The sequence below is a fragment of the Parasteatoda tepidariorum genome, chromosome 1, assembly GCF_982258835.1.
Source record: "Parasteatoda tepidariorum strain Cologne lab strain chromosome 1, Ptep-v5.0, whole genome shotgun sequence".
NCBI classification, from domain to species: Eukaryota; Metazoa; Arthropoda; class Arachnida; order Araneae; family Theridiidae; genus Parasteatoda; species Parasteatoda tepidariorum.
The window spans coordinates 129529018-129547043 of record NC_141755.1 but is presented as its reverse complement, the minus strand read 5'-3'; the positions used below and the strand labels follow the sequence as shown (position 1 = coordinate 129547043).

Here is an 18026-nt window from a genome sequence, read left to right as displayed (position 1 = left end):
TTGTTGAGAACAAACACAGTGTTTTTTTAAAAGTGGACTGCAGCAATTCTACATGTGTATTATTTCAATTCACTTTTCAAATTGTTGGTCATTTTTGGAACTCTTGATAGATATAATTTTAGTCATGTTTTTTAATAAAAAGTTGTCTTTAAAGAAAACAAAATAATACTGACTTCAATTAGATCCCACATGTAAACACAACCATCTTCAGATCCAGAAACTACGAGGGAATCTGTGTCATTGAGGCAGCTTTCTATCCTATACCTCTCATTCTTATGGCCTATGTACCTAATTAAAAATCATGTTCATTTATAATAATGGAAAAGAACTTTAATTAAAACCTAAGTAAAAAAGCAATTGTTGAAAAAACAATAATTTGTACTATTATTAATCACAGTTGTTCAAGTCATCAAGTTAAAAGTTCCTATACCTATCATCGTCCGTAAGTTACCCTGTGGCAGAATTTTTTCGGGCTTTGTGCGACAACCCTCTCTAGCATATATATCTTTCTGCAAGATACTTTTAATAAAAACAAATATACTTGTTATTAATTTAAAGTAACAGAAGTGTCAACTTCAAAAAAAATAAATAACAATAATAAAAATAATAGTAATGTAATTTTTTAAATTGAATTTGGAATATTTTTTTATTCTAATATTATGAGCGTTTTCTCGAATTTTGTAGGGGAAAAACATAGTAATTTTTTTTGTAAGTCATAATCAAACTTAAAAATAGTGAAGTCCGTAGCAGTAACTACCGAAAAAAATAATCGATGACGAAATCACGCAAATAGACCACCTCAAAAAAGGTTTCCGAAATGCGTGCTTCAATTTTGAAGTTCAGTTGCTGTAATAAAAAATTTTGAATTTTAAAAACTGAGTGGAAATTAATAGTAATAGCTGCAAAGAAAAAAAATAGAACAAAAATTTCTGCAGAAAAGAAAACCATGTTTTCATTATTATTATTATTTTTTTGTGGTTTTCAAAGGAGAATAGAAAAATAACAAGCATTTTTTTTCCCTCTTCAATGCACGAGAAAGGCATCCTTTGAATATAATTAGGAAAAGGAAAGATAAAATCTTCCGAAAATTTCTGCAGAGAAAAGAATTTCTCACTTCCCAAATGAGAAATCTTTCTGCAAGAACTTAGTAACATTCTGCAATAATGTCGCCACGATTCTGCCAAGGGAGTTAGTTACAATAAGCAGCTTTAAAATTAGGCAAAATTGAGAATGATAACAATGACAGAAACAATACTTGAAAAAGTACCCCCCCCCCCAGATCTTGCTTTTCTCCTAAGTGATGGAAGATTTTCAGTTGCAGTCTAACTTTGCATTGTTATTTTAATTTTATTAGGGATGTGTGACATTTAATTTTATTTTTATATACATGATCGAAAGTTTATAAACATTATCTGTTGAAGGAGTTTCATTGTTGAAATGGCAGCATTATGGCTTAAATTTAATAGATTATTTAATACATTTAACCCTCTCCCCAACCAAGAGACACAACTATGCCAAAGTTGCACAAATTATTTATCAGCTAGCTTAGATCTTTTAATGAAATGCCAAGTATAGTTATCATACTTTTTTGAGATTCCACTAGATGAAGTAATCTTGTTGATGAGTTTGCGTTAAGTCTATGAGGCAAATATTAGTTTAGTTTCTTTTTAGTAAACTTTAGCTCTCAATCAATCAGGCACAGAGAATGTTATTCATGTGTTGTAACTGTCTATTAATGTTACTATAGCTCAAGTCTGCTAAATAAATGGATTTAGGATAAAATAATTTTAATTTTGCTTAAGTTGAGTTTGAAACTTAAATTGTGAATTTGCTTTTAAAATGAAGAACTTTGAATAACAGCGCATTAAGTGACAATTGTTTATAACAAGTCATCCCTTTCGAGAGGATGTCTATTAAAGCAATAATTAGAAGATACTGATTTTTTTAAAAAACTTTTTACAGAAATATAAGCTGACAATTAGTGCACTCAAGTGTTTTACTATTGTGTCAGAAATCAATTTAAATGTGGAAGGAAGAAAACAAAACACAGTTTCTCAATTTTTACAAAAATATAAGCTGAAAATTAATGTACGGACGGGCTTTACTATAGAGTTAGTTCTGAAAAGAAAAAAAAAATACACTATATCTAATTCTGTTTTTTTATTTTTACTGAAATATAAGGTGACAATTAATCAGATTAATTGAAAACTTTTGCTAAGTTCAAAAATAAACAGAAAGAAAAAATTAGAAGATGTATACAGCCTACAAAATATATAAAATCTTGCTGATTCTTTACTGCAAATTTACTTGTTTGTATTTATGCTAAAAATTCCGCTACCATAATTGTTATTTTCCCTTCAGTAACGCATTTTTGTTTAGGTAAAAACATTTCTGCTAAAGCCAGTAAATTGGCCAAGAAGTCATGCAAGTTAAGGTTTAATAATAGTATAATTATATTAATGTAACCACTTTATTTTTATTTTTTAAAATAGCTATTTTAAAAGCCGTATATTCCAACCATATTTAATTTGTTTTGCTAGTATAGTTTTCATTTCTCTTTTTAGATGCATTAAAACCAAATAACAAATACAATCCTTTTACTTACAATAAGTCAATAAAGGTTAAAATGATGGATAAAAACAGATTTGATTTATATTCCAACCATATTTAATTTGTTTTGCTAGTATAGTTTTCATTTCTCTTTTTAGATGCATTAAAACCAAATAACAAATACAATCCTTTTACTTACAATAAGTCAATAAAGGTTAAAATGATGGATAAAAACAGATTTGATTTATATTCCAACCATATTTAATTTGTTTTGCTAGTATAGTTTTCATTTCTCTTTTTAGATGCATTAAAACCAAATAACAAATACAATCCTTTTACTTACAATAAGTCAATAAAGGTTAAAATGATGGAAAAAAACAGATTTGATTTATATTCCAACCATATTTAATTTGTTTTGCTAGTATAGTTTTCATTTCTCTTTTTAGATGCATTAAAACCAAATAACAAATACAATCCTTTTATTTACTATAAGTTAATAAAGGTTAAAATGATGGATAAAAACAGATTTGATTTTTTACTTAAGGAGGGTTTGGTCTTTGACATGTCAAGTATCATAAACTTATTTTAACTGTCAAAATCTGCTTAAAATTCTCAAACACTAATGATGAGAGTTACTATGCAAGTTTTAATAATGTATTCAAAATATTTATTAAAATACAGGTACACACTAATATAGAAACATATGCTAATATATAAATATTAATATACAACTAAATACAAGTATATTATGAATAATTATGTCAATAGAGAAATTGTAGTTTTGAGCACAAACAAAATTTAATCTTATCTTCATTTTCTCTTGAATATCTTATAAGAAAATTCTTCTCTTCCTAAAGAATTTAAATCTTTACGCTGAGTTATTATTATTTTAGTGTTCATACTATTGAAATCAAAATAAATTGTACAATAATAATAAAAGTGGATTAAATCCAAATTATAACAATGGATCTCAACAGAATTGACAAAATCAGAAAAAAAAGTTAATAAAAGTATAAATTTTTTATATTTTGTAATCAGTAATTTAACTTTTAAACTTAAAAGTTTCAAATCACCCTATTTTATTCTATGTAAAGAAATAATGGCATATATAATTGTTTGGATGTTTAAAGTACTTTAGAATCATTAAAATGTATTTTTAAAAGTAACTTGACAACTATAGAGTTTCCAGCAAGCAAATCTTTTGTTAGCATGTCAAGTACATTTAAGCATATAGTAACATATATAGTATATTTATATATCAAAAGGATATTCTTTTTCTGAGAAAAGAAAAGTCGCAAATGAATATTTAAATACTTAAAATTACTGTCAATGTGGTAATTTTAAGTGAAAATAACAAACTTTATACTAATAAAGATATGCCGTTTATTAAATTTAAGACAGTATTTTGATGTGAGGATTAAATGGTAAAATCTACAAAAACTTGTCAAGAAGTAAAATATAAGTAAACTTACTCAATATCTAAAGTAGTTTTCAAATCAAATGTTAACAAAGTTAAAATAAATGATGATAATTACTCAGAAAGCACTTCACCCCCTTCTTTATCTGTAAGTCGCAAAGTATTGTCTAAACAGCTAGCAAGAACACACTGGCCATCTTTCGTGAAGTTAACACAGTTGACTGAACCTAAAAAATATGATAACACAATTTCAAATCAGGTAAAAATTATTTAATGGAAATATACACCTTTAAAGATCATAATATTTAATGGCCGATGGTCTGTGTAAAAGATATCCACAATTATTAAAATTTCTTTTTACATACATACACACAAATATATATAAATATATAAAAGTTCAAAATATAGAGTAAACATTATGGAATGAATGGAAACATGGAAAAAATTACAGAATGGTGAAAAGAGAAGAAGAAAATTATTTAAATAAAATGAAATTAAAAATTTTTATTGATAAAAATCCTGGGAAAAACAAAGATATAATCTCTTCATCAGCTCACACGATTATATCTACAAAAAGGAGTGCTTTCCAATATTGTATCAATGTAGCCAAAGCAAAATATATCAATACAATAGCGTGAGGAGCACTCAAAAAAATTTTTTTTGAAACAAAATAAAACACATTAAGTAATAAATTTTAAATAAAAAACAGAAAATTTAATGTAAAGAAAAGACAGCACAAAAGGAAATCTATAAAGCGAGTAGCGAATTCAAATGAATTTACAAGTAAGGGAATATTTTCAAGAATGATTTAAAATATTTTTGTAATAAGATTGCCAAATTACAAAATCTGAAGACGGAAGTGCAAATTGAGGTAAAAGCGTAAATACAGGGTTTTCATTTTAAAGAATGTTCTTACTGCAGTACTGAAGCGCTTTTGATTTATTTATTACCAAGGATAGGCCTGAAAATTGATGAGCACAAGTTAATATTATCTAGATAAACTAAAGAACTGGATAATTTAAAGAAGTTTATAATTAATAAGGTTAATATTTAATAAAACAATTTTAATGATTTTAGAAAATTAACATTTATTTATGGGAAATGGATTTGCACATGGCAAAAATATATAAATTAACAAAGAAGTTTCTAGTAAATTTATTTATATTAACATAGAATTAACTCAATTATTTTATATAGAATTTAATTACTTTAGTTGGGTATCCATTGCTTTTTTTACCAAATTTTGAAAGAGTTTTTCTATTAGTTTTTCGGATAAATAAAAATTACTGCATATTCCTTTAATTCTATTCGTTTGATTAAAAATGGTACTTAAATAGATGTTTTTAGAACCATTAGAATTTCAAGTAATTAGTTTATTTATATTAAAATTAAAATAATTTCTTTTATCGTATAAATCAATAAAGCAGATATCTTCTTCTTTTATAATACTGAAATCCAAAAAATTAAAATTATTATTATCATCATGATTACGAAGCAAGACTAATTCCTAGAGGTAAATATTATTTAATAAAATAGTATAATCTTGAAAATTAACGATAATTAAGTCATAAACAAATCTAATATTAAGAGTATAATTTTTTTCATAATAGAGCAAAAATAAGTTAGCTAAGAGAGATGAAAAATTAGATCCTTGTTTTATTCCATCAATTTGGATAAAAATATTTTTTCCATTGTAAAGATAATTCTTAAAAAAGACAAAAATTAATTAGAATTTCCCAATAATCAAAATCCCAATTAAGGAAATTTTTAAAATCATAGAAATAATTCAAAAGGACATCTTTTAGTTTAGAAAGGGGACTGCCATTGAAAAGATCCTGGAAATCAAAAGTTGCAATAGAATTAATTTTATTGTGTTTAATAAATTTTAAAATTGGTTGATTATTAGTGATAATTCAAGAAAAACCTTCTTTAAAAATATTGTTAATAATTTTATTTAAATAGTAAGAGAAAATGGTGCAAGGTTTAATTAGGAAAGTATTAGACCCAGATGTGATTGTTCTAAATTTTATAGGAATTTTATGAAATTAAGAACAGATAATTAAGTAAGGAAACTATATTGCTAATTTTAATTTTTGACATTTAATATAAAGCTAAATTTTTTTTAATCATAATATTATTATTTAAATTACTAAGTTTAAAATTTTCACTATTTTTTTAACTCTTTATATAAAAGTTCAACATAGAATTTTTTACAGAAGATTGCATAATTATTGTTAGCTTTGTCTATAATTTTTTTTTGTAGTTTTATACAAAACTTTTTTGTAGATGCTTAATTGATTGAACAATTTTAGAAAAATTTGTTGAATTGTTACTGTTATCTAAATTTTCATTATTATTGAAAAAAAAGCTTTTAAAGTAATAATAAATAACCGATTTCCAATCTGTTAACATACCTAAAGGTAAAGAGAATCTATTTGACATCTTTAAACAAAAACTATTGAGATCATTAAGAAAGTATTTTAGAATTTTATTAATTGTCTTATAATCATATCGTAAATGTAACCATATATTATTTATAATAAAAATTATTTCCTTAATTTTCTTCATTTTTCTCTTTATCCTTTTTGTCTTTATTGTGCTATATATATACTATATTTAATATAAAATATTTAAAGTTTCAGGTAAAATAATTACATTGAAAAAATCATTAAATACTCTTTTGCTAATTATTTAAATGTTTTGGGCAATTCCATATGTGACGGAATGACATTTTGACTTGCATGATGACAATTAATTGAAGTTTCTATGCATCTAATTTCAAATAAACATGATTTTTTCTCATGCATATCATTATTATTGGTATAATGTGATTCATAAACTAAAAAAAAGAATTTTGTATTTTTTTTATTTTTATTTTTATGAACTTTTTACTTGTGTGACGGAATGACATTTAGGCAACCAAGCTTTCGGCATGCCGCTTAGAACTGGTAGTTTCTGTGAATTTTGCAACTATTATTTTCCTGAACTATTTTTTACTTTTAGTATAATGTGTAAGCAATGTAAATTGCGAATTTGGAAAATTAACCTCAGGTTGGCTAGCAGTTATTAACATCTATTTGCTGTGACGGAATGACAAAAAGTTTAGTGGAAGAAAGTCTTCATTTAAAAAATGTTTTATTAATATGTAAATGATAAACAGAATGTAACAGATAAACAGAATTAATATTTACGTAAGAATCAGTTAAAATTTCAACAATTTGAAAATTAGGTTGTTTTAGAAGAGGTTTTATATCTAACTTACCAATGTCACATCTTATCATCGTTCTCAGGAAATTTATGCATAAATCAATTTTTGTCCCATGTTCTTTAAATACTTTAACATCTAAATCGTCTTTGTTTATTAAAGTAATTTGCGCTGCATATAAATGTGCCTTCTTTTTTTTCGCAGTATGGGACAATGATTAAAGAGCCGACCGCATACTCCTCAATCATATTTTCCATTTCCTCTTCAAAACAGTGACTTTTCAAATCATACACTTGGTTTTGGTTAAAATTAGAAAGCATTCCAATTTTGATGATTCGCTTCTCAACTACATGAGCATCTAGTGCAGGTCTCTTGTTCCTGGCAATGCTAATGTAGCAAGTGTCTAGCTGAAGTCATTCTCTTTTGCCCTCTCTTAAATAAAATAGCTGGACAAAAACATAACTTCAACGATTTGTTGCTTCGACTTTATGAAATCATAAAATTCTTTTACATATTATGTGCCGTTTTACAGCAGCCAACATCTTGTTTGGCCTTTTAGAACAACATCACAATTACATGGTATTTATAGGTGCATGTGCTGTGAGGTATTAATGAAATACACTTAACAAAAATAAGAATAAGAACAAAAATGAAATAAGACACACTTTACATCAATATATGCTTCCTTATGAAAAGCCTCTTTTAAGGCCATAAGTATATATTGCATCTGCATTCTTCGTTACTCTGTCAGAGTTTGTATTATGACTGAATCCTTCATACTTGGGGGCTTGTAACTAACATCATCTTGACAGTACAATTTTTTTAACCAAATTAAACAGCTCATCAACACTACTTTTCTCACTTAGTTTCTTTTGAGTTCGATGTTAAATACTTCTCACATAAAGACTGAATTAATTTTTTTACCTCTATTGGTGATTTTGGAAGTGAGTGTACGATTTTTTGTATGGTGATTGTACAATTTTTTTTTATGGCTTTACCAAGACTCTGCAGGAATTTGTATAGGGAATTTAAATTATTTGTATGTGAAGAGATTGGTAGAATTTGATTTTTTCTTTGTTTACACAATCTCTGCACAACAGCGTTTGCACTTCTGAGTTTTTTAAGTCCAACCTTTGTCGCGGAAGCTTTCTTCTCTGTTTTTTTTCTTCATCATATCATGGGGATCTTGGTCTTTTTCAACATTTTATCTTTCTTTCAACAGCTGTTTTAGCCATTAGATTAAATGAAAAAAATAATAATTCCCTAGTTTTTGACTAAGCTTCTCAAGGACTCGTTTTGTCATTCCATCGCTGAAGATGTGTCATTCCGTCACGCTAATTATTGGAAGTTAATAATCAAATGCATAGAATTTTACAATTTCTCATTGATTCTTATGCCACATCTGCTTTATATTCCAAAATATACACATTTTCATTCAAAAACGCAGTTGCTATTTAAAAAAATATACTAAAACATGTGACGGAATGACACAAAAAAAAGTTACTTTTATCTAATATATAAAACTTATAATGACTTAAAGGCTATGTTTTAAATGTTTAAATTTTGTACTATATGCAGATTTTTATCAAAATATTGCAAAAGAAAGATACATTTCTTTTATTATATAAGTATTTTTCAAGAAAACAATTTGAGCACAAATGTGAAGAATTCACTTGTCAGCCATGTGATTACTTTAGAATGCTGCCAGATTCAAAAAACTTAAAATTATAAAAAATTAAACAGTAATATGTAGACTTTGGCTATTTTTGAACATATTTTTAAAATTAAAATATGCAATTCATAAAAAAAAAAATTCACTTAAAAGTTGACAATTTCGTGGAATTGCCCTTTTATAAATACACAGTTACCATTATTAAATGCCATAAAGTTTAATTAAAAACTTACTACTCAAATTATCTTGACATAATAGTCCTTTCCGCATGTCATAACGTCTAATACAGCAATCTAATGATCCTGTGAGTATTTCATAGTCAGATACAGACAAGGATGTCACAGAATCTTTAGCATCACGCAAGACCTAAAATTTGAAATTAAAACTCATAAACTAAATTTTATTTTAGATATTTGAAAGTATTACTGATAACATTTTAATATCAAGAGCACAAAAAAAATCAATAAAAATAATATCTTTTAAGATTTGATAGAGACAATGGGGTCCTAAAATACTTTGCGTCATGTGAAATTTTAAATTTAAAATGTTAGAAAAAATTTAAACAATTTAAAAGTTTTACTCATTTACCAATACCATGAAAAGTAAATATACATTAAAATGTAAAGAGTAAATAGTTTTACAGAAGAAAGATTTTAAAAAGTAATATTTCACTCTCTGATACAGACTTAGGAATCATAGAATATTTCGTATCATGTTAAACCTAAAATTAAAAATCATACTCAATTAAAAAAACTTATTTCAAAATTAATTTTTTTTAAAAAACCTCTTAGACTTCTTTAATATAGTGCATAAAACTATGTTATAATATAAAAACTTTTTTTTTCTTTCTAAAAGAAATACGTAAATTAAAGTGTTTTTAGCTTTGAAACTGACAAAGATGTCATACAACCTTTTGTATCATATGAAACTTAAAATTTAAAACCAGACTTAATTAAACAAAATTCACATAAAAAAAGCTCAACAAATTACAGTTTAATATATTAAATAAAATTATGTTAAAATGCAAGAAACAATTACTTTTACAAAATAAAGAAAGATGTTGTAAATTAAAATATTTGATGCTCTGATACAGACAATGACATACTAGAATCTTTCACATCATGTGAAATTTAAAATAATTGAAAAACAAAATTAATTTAATAAGTTTTACTCATTTCATTACAACATGAAAAGTAAATATATACCCAAATGTAATGAATAATTATTTTCACAAAACAAAAATTTAAAAAAAAAAACGTATTTCATGCTCTGATACAGACTGAAATTTACATAATCCTGCTGCAATGTTGGCAAAGATGTCATAAAATCTTTTGCATCATATGAAATTTAAAATTATACTCAATCAAATAAAATTTATTTAAACAATGGGAAACTTTTGCTCATTTCCTTCTAATATTCAAAGAGAGATAAATTAAAATATAATAGGTAATTATTTTTACAACAGGAAGATGTAGGTAGGTATTTATTTACGTCGCACTAAAGCTGCACAATGGGCTATTGGCGGTCTGGGAAACATCCTTGAGGATGATCCGAAGACACGCCATCACAATTTCATTTCTCTGAAGAAGGGATGGCTCCTTTGCTTTGGTAGCTTGGCTATCTGAGCACAAAGATGAGCATTTTACGGTAGAACGAAGACCGACACCACACACACTTAGTTTCTATGCAGGCTGATCAAAGTGGTCACCCACACGTTCACTGACCGCAGCCAGTGATGCTTGACTTCCGTGTTCTACTTGGAACCATGTGTTTACGATCAGTCCACTGCGGGACCAACAGAAATATGTAAAGATAATAAAGTATTTCATACTCTAATACAAAGATGTCCCAGAATCTTTTGTATCACCAGAGGTTTGTCTAGGTTTCTCTGAGAGGTATCTATTTTGTGAAAATTTAGACATAATTTGTGAAAATTAAAAATTACATTGAAAAATCAATACAAAAATATGGTAAAGTAAGAAAATACTTTCAAAACCTGTTACTACATATAAATCATTTATGAATTCTAAATTTTTTATATATTTTTCCCCATATATTCAAAAATAATTTCACTATTGTAAACTTTTGGGGTTAAAATTGAATCCAAATTGAAAAATCCATAAAAATCATTGTCAATATGTTCGAATTTTGACTTCCTGTAAAGTTTACAGAGGCTTGCTTTTTTAAAAGCAGCTTGTGAAACTACCGTTTTTTCTAAAGTTGAATTTGTGAAGGTACCACTAAGCGGTAGTAAATCTGCACTGGGCAGACCCCTGGTCACACAAACTTAAATATGACATTCTAACAGAAATTTCATATTAAAAACAAAAAAGTCTAACTCATTTCATTTTAATGTGTTTCAAAAGAAACATTTAAAACTTTATTTTTGTTCCTAGGTCAAATACAGCTATACATATCAATGAATCTTTTACAATTCATTTCATATTGATTATATAAAATATATTTTACATACCTGCTAACATTGGCGAAATAAAATAACGGAGATTTTACTAACCGACCCAGTTTTGGGTTTACGACTACTGATATCCAACTTCGTAGCCTTGCAATTTTGACCCCAATCCAGAAAACAAGGGTACCCACTGCATCAAGTATTGGGAGAAATTTGCCTTCATGGAGGACTAACCCGCATTTGAGTTACAAGGAGAGGAAAAACATGAAAACCTCACACGGTTAGCCTGACGACGAGGGGACTCTAACCCGTTATTCGTCTGCCACAGAGGATATTTCATGCCAGCACTGTGGTTCGCTACGACCAGTCATTGCTGGGATTCGAAGCTGGGTTCAGCTCATTGGAGGGCGAACACGCCATCCCCTGAGCCTTCATGGCTCAACTTAAAACAATTCTGATAACACTCAACATACTGCAGTTCTGGCAATAGCACCATCTGCTGAGGAATAAGAGAAGTATTTTCACCATTTTCTTTTATTTTTAAAAACAAAATTTTTTCTTCAACAAATACAAAGAAATTTAAGAATAGGTAAACAGAAGATAATCGTAAAATACAGGAGTCTTCGTTAAAAAGTAGGAGACTTGGCAGGTATGATTTTAGTTAGGCTTGGTGAATACCTAGTATTCAAAATATGGCCACCAACAGATTTTTAATAAAAAGTTTATTAGGAATAAATCAAAAGAAATTAAAATAACCTTGAATCATATTTTGAAATAATTCCTTATGAGTAAAACCATACACAAATATCCAACAAAGAAAAGGGTAATACTTTGTGCAATATAAAACTAAAGCAAAAAACGTTAATCAAGCACAATGTATTTTCATTTGCGCTTTATTTATTCACATTGTATTTTCGCGTGAGTCATTCCCAAAAAATTTATTTAAATTAGCATACAAAGATAATATGCTTAAAAATAAAATTTCTGTCTAAAACTCTTAACTTTAAATTTCAAAGTACTTCCCTAGTGGTGGTTTCACATAAATTTCGGTCTTTCAAGTCCTACCTTCCTCATTAGAGATTCATTACATTTAGATATCACATTTGTTTTATTCTCATTTAAATTTTAATTTTTAACCACTAATGTTTATACCTTTTTGAAAAAAGTTAAAAAAATACATACTAAAGGCGATTGTAATATCGCACTGTCCAAACAATAATTTCTCAGAGTCCCAGACTTCTGCAAAATAACGTCTTTACTTTACAGCCACTTCGTGCTAACTTTTACATATCTTTATTCACTACATCTACACTTGATCATTGTGCCATCACAAAATGGAGGCATGACAGTGATCATTATCAGATACTCCATATAAACATTCACATAATTAAGTATAGAAAGTATTTCCTTTGAAGCCAAGTTTAAAAGGTTACAAAGTATCACATTGTTTTCAATTCTTTGTTTTTTAAAAAATTAATTTAATGGATTTAAGAAAATGTAATAAAAATAATAAAGAAAAGGAAACTGAAAGCAAGATAAATAGCATTTAAATTCATTATCTTATTAATTTGCTCATTTAAAGATCAACAATAAAAATAAGATAAATCACCTGAATAGGCTCGCGAGACTTGCTACGGCAATCCCAACCACAAACAGTATTATCAACTGAAGCAGATAGTATAACTGTAGATTCTTCATTGAACTTAATAGCATTGACATAACCTAAACTGATGAATTATAGTAAGTTTATGAAAAGTATAAATGTCTGTCAACATTTAGATCAAATTCACATGCATACGAAGAGAACTTTCAAAATGCTAACATTAGTCTAACTAATAAACAGTAAAGTTTATTTTTCCGGGCATTATAATCTTTCTTTCTTTCTCTCTCTCTCTCTCTCTTTTTAAGAATTGTTTTCTAAAATTACGAATTCTAATGGTGTTTTTCTGCCTAACATTTTTATCTTAAAAATGACTAGTTGAAAATATACTTTGTTTGAAGTTTTTCTCTAAGGATTTAATTAACTTTAATAATTTAAAATAAACCACATTATTACATTTATGATAATTTAAGAAACACATCTTGCTAAAAATTTATCAAAGACAAATGCTATTTAATTGTACTTAATTAATTTATAAAAAATGGTGGAAAAATCACATATTTGTGTTCGATATAATAAAATAATTTAAAATTGTAAGTAGAACTCAGACAGTAAACATGACATCCAGATTTTTTTATCTTTTTAACAAACAAAAAGACATTTATGAATAGTAATAAAAGGAAGAGCTTGTGTGTGAACATATAACTCCAGAATCATATTTACAAGCATCCTGAAATTCGAACAGAGGCAGCAAGGAACAATTTTTGCCCTAATTTTAAAAATCATTAGATATTTTCAATTAGCAGATGAAAAAATGGTGGTTTATTTCATATTATTCTTGTTATTTGAAAAGCACTAACTTTTCATCTGCTTCCCTTAAACAATTTTATAAGAAATTCTTACACGTATTTCTGGATAAACTTTGTACAAAATGAACATAATATTCTGAAAATTTAGTGAGACTACATCAACTAGATTCTTATATGTTGCACAAAATATTTATTTTCTACTTTTTTTGCAAAAACCAGAAAAAAAAGTTGTTCTTTTTTGCTTTTAAACATTTTAAAATTCTTTTATCTCAAGTTATCCTTCATATAGGATAGAACACGAAACACACAACCGATGATTAAATTTCTCTTTATTCCGATACCTATCCAATCACCAAAATTTTTTTTAGACATGGTCATAAGACCACTGAACTTTCTTTTCTTGTATTAGCAACAAACAAGTGCCATGTATAAATGAAACAACTTAAACTATAAACTAGACAGAAATGAAAAGTTAATAAAACTGTTAAAATAGATAAAGAAAATATGCAATATATACATATATAAATTTTTTTGTTCACGTATGTTAATTCCTTTACACATCATTTGAAGCGATATTTTAGTTTTAATGATTTAATTAGCTATTATATTATTCATTTTAATTTATTGACTTATTTATTTTTAAAATATTTTTATTTTAACAAAGTACCAACTGCTGTGCACACTATTGTTTGCCTAGTCTTGGAGCATCTTTCATAAAAATATCTCTTTAAACTCCTAATATCAAGTATAAGTTTCAAAATAAATATTGCATGTGATAAAAAATGTGGAATTTGAAAAAAATAAATAAATAAATGCACTTTTGCTTTAAAATAATATCATGTCATACTACTTGTAACTTGTAAGCTTCACATTTTTATACTTTTAATCAATTATTTTATATTTTTCTAATGTACAAATTAGAAAACAGTACAAAGTGAGGTAAGGAAAAAAATATTTGCTATAGAAACTTAAAAAAATAGTTCCCTTGTACAAATTTCAATATATTGTTTTTTGAACATCAATTAGAACCTTCAAATTGAAAACTTACTTGCGTTACTTTTTCAACCAAAGTATTACAGTTTCCGTAATTTTCAAAAGAAAACATTGTTAAACATTTTAAGACAAAATTTATATAAAGTGAAAATAATATCTGGGACATTAATTTAGACTACATTAACTGGATTCTTATAAGTTAAACTCAAAATTTATTTTGTAAGTTTTCCTTCAAAACCAAAGAAAAGTTTTTTTTTCTTAAAAATTATTTTATTTATTATTGATTATTAAACATTAAATTAATAGCAATTTTGTTTGCATTTTAAGCTCATTCATTTCACAAAACCAGAAAACAAATATTTTAGTTAGAAGACATAGTGTTTTAGTTACGGTATCCTATAAATATTATCCTATAAGTATTATTATCATTAATAAACATATTTCTTATTTTCAACACCTATGCATATGGTTGTTGGGCAATAAGCTTCATGAACCAAAAACTGACATTGTTTGTACTAGGGTTGGCTGGTTTAAACCAAATGTTTTTGTTTTTTTAAGTAATTCTTTTTAACATTTATTTTTTATTATTTATATTAATAGTTGTAGTTTGAATAGAAAATGTGGAAAAAATAATAAATTTTCTCATAAAAATTGTACACTTAAAAGTGTAAAATTTTACACTTAATGGGAATCTGTATTTCTTTAAATAGAAACATAGATAATATTTTTTAAATGTTTAAAAAATAACTAAGATGAATTTATTTTTACAAGCTTAATTTGTAGCTTAGCTTTGGATTTTCAAAAAAAAATTAGAACATTGTTAAAGTGATTTGAAATAGCTTTTAGTGTTAACACCAGTTTAATATGTGAAGAACGTTAGAAAATTAAAACATTATAAAAATGTTGAAAATTAAAAAAAGAAAGCCTATTGTTTGAAATGTGTATCTATTGATACTGACAATTTTGAAACTGCCAATTAAGATCGTAATATGCAACACTAACAGGACAAGACGACCCTTACAACACCCTAGTAGCTAGGCCCCTGGAGTTTTTTTCATCTAAATAATTAAAACAAAATGTTTAAAACTTCTCTTAGAATTTTATTTGAGATAGAAGACATTTTTAGGCAAATTTAATCCCACAATGGTTTCAAAACCAGTTTTGCAGGAATTAATTATTTAAATATACTTTATTTTTTAATGATTAAAGTTTTGGTTTGAGAAATTTGGAAATTCTCTTGTTTCACAAAACTGAGTGTAGATTTAAAAAAGACCTTTGTATTAGTACTTTCCTAAAGTAATTGCTAAGCCTTTGAGATTTTCAGGCAATGAAAAGTGGGAAACTATAAAAAGAAGAAAAAAATGCACAAAAGAGGACCAACTTAATGGGTATAACCCTAAGCCACCTCAGACGAACTTCTACATATTTTTATTTATTTTTTTTAAAATTTTGAAGTTCAATATTTTTTAGCTTAACAGTAGATGGCTTGAACAGATTCACTAATGTATTGCGGAAAAAAATGCTATATATTAAAACAATTAAGATCTCCAATAATTACATATAAATCAACATTGAGAAAATTGCCCAACTCTCTAATAAAAGAACATACCAGCATGACCTCGAAACTTTCTCACTATTTGGGCGGTACTAACGTCCCAATAAAAAATGCTTTTGTCCATTCCACCAGATGCTATATGTGAACTATCAGCTGAAGACTGCACGTCTAACACTTCATATCCGTGTCCCATATAAGTCTTTAAGAGCGATGATTTAAAAGGATTCCATAGTTTTATTGATTTATCAGATCCACCAGTCATGCAATAGTTTCCATCAACTAAAAATAAAATAAAAGGGTTCAGCAAGAAAAACAAAGAGCATTGTATTTTAAATGGTTAACAAAACATACAATTAAAGCGGATTGTGCGAACAGCGCCTTGTTTACAAGTTAATTGATTTTTTAAAATATTAGGATAACGCATAGCTAAAGAAATATACAAATTAAAAAATAGTTTTTTTTGCTCTACCCAACTTTCAAACTTTCTGCAGTGGATTGATCGCAGTTATATGATGACTTGATGGAGTCTCAGAGGATCAACTTATAGCTTACATAGTACTATCGCAAAAATCTCTATGAAGTATAATAAAGCCACAAGCTCATAATTTTGCAACATACTTTCACTCCATATTCGGTTTGGGGCACGGTAAAGTGAAGTTTTGAATTCCACCAAAACAAAGTCATTATGCTTGACCATAGAGAAAAAGCGATATTTTAAAACTTCTTTTATTGTGATTCTAAGACACCACTTTATTATGGTCTCTAAAGGGACTTCACTAAAGCGCAGCAAACACAAAGATTTGTTTCAGGGCGGGAATGATAATTCTGAACATTACATGGGTCGAGGAATTTTCACCGACTAATGTTGTAAGACTAAATATTGTACAACTCATCTGTTCCCTTTTCTCAGGAAAGGGTAGACTATATTTGAGGGTTGATCTATTTGTTTGTTTCTTACGGATTGACTTTTTACCAATCCTTTCTTCGATTAGTTATTTTTCTAAGTACAATACAGAAATTCTTATCCGGAAATCAGAAAACCAAGAAATCGGAACGAAATTTGATAAATTTCCCCCACTATTTAAAAAATTTCTTTTTCCTCATAAGATTTTTCTGTCTTTTTTAAAAGGAGTTTACTTTACCATCATTTTAGAAATAAGCATTAGTTTCCTACACTGTCAAGAGAGGTCTTGTACTAAATAACATCAATCATTCCCTTCTACATAGGTGTTTCCAACCCGGTGTTCCCAATTAGTCAACAAAACTTATTTTGGCCCATTGTGGGCCCACTAACTAGTCTATAAAAAATTCCTTTGGTTCAATTGTTCGTTACCTTAAATTCTAATTTCAGGCCGAGTTTAAATTTATAGGTTAATATTAAAGGGAGTTACGGGGTGTGATGTGTTGGGGCCCCCTGATACGACTTTTGTCCCTTTTTTAAGCCATTATTCGCCATTTAACAAAGAAAAATAATTCTTTTCATATATAGAACACTTTATTCGCTTTGAAATATTGAAAAAGAAGTTAAAAAAATAACATAAAATAAAATAAATAATTAAATAAAAATTATCCAAAATTTATTCGTTTATTAGCTATTATTCGCTATTTCCCAAAGGAAAAATAGTTATTTTTATATACAGAACACTTTATTTAAGTTAAAATATCGAAAAGTATATTAAAAAACATAATATAAAATAAATAATAAAATAAAAGTCGACCCTACTAGGATTACGAACCCAGGACCACCGGGACTACATATAAACCTTGTCCATAGCGCTGCCGGTAAAGAATACTCTTGACCCGGTGAGCAGGGGT

General features: G+C 27.1%; 1 protein-coding gene across 3 annotated transcripts in view; it reads right to left on the bottom strand.

The window, feature by feature from the left end:
* The window catches only part of LOC147816944 (WD repeat domain-containing protein 83-like), a 34404-nt gene extending 17677 nt beyond the window's left edge, over window positions 1–16727 (bottom strand). For 2 of the 3 annotated variants that reach the window (XR_015429595.1, XM_087152979.1), the window contains exons 1-6: window positions 16563–16726; window positions 16266–16490; window positions 12864–12976; window positions 9078–9210; window positions 4086–4194; window positions 174–288 (exon numbers count right to left, since the gene is read on the bottom strand). Coding sequence is in view for 1 of the 3 variants with exons in the window: in XM_087152979.1 (XP_087009105.1) it covers window positions 174–288; window positions 4086–4194; window positions 9078–9210; window positions 12864–12976; window positions 16266–16490; window positions 16563–16635 (768 nt within the window). In the remaining 2 variants the exon portion in view is untranslated. Of the gene's footprint in view, window positions 1–173; window positions 289–2096; window positions 2119–4085; window positions 4195–9077; window positions 9211–12863; window positions 12977–16265; window positions 16491–16562 lie in introns of all 3 variants that reach the window. The other variant, XR_015429596.1, reaches the window with a different exon arrangement.
* Window positions 16728–18026: the final 1299 nt, after the last annotated feature.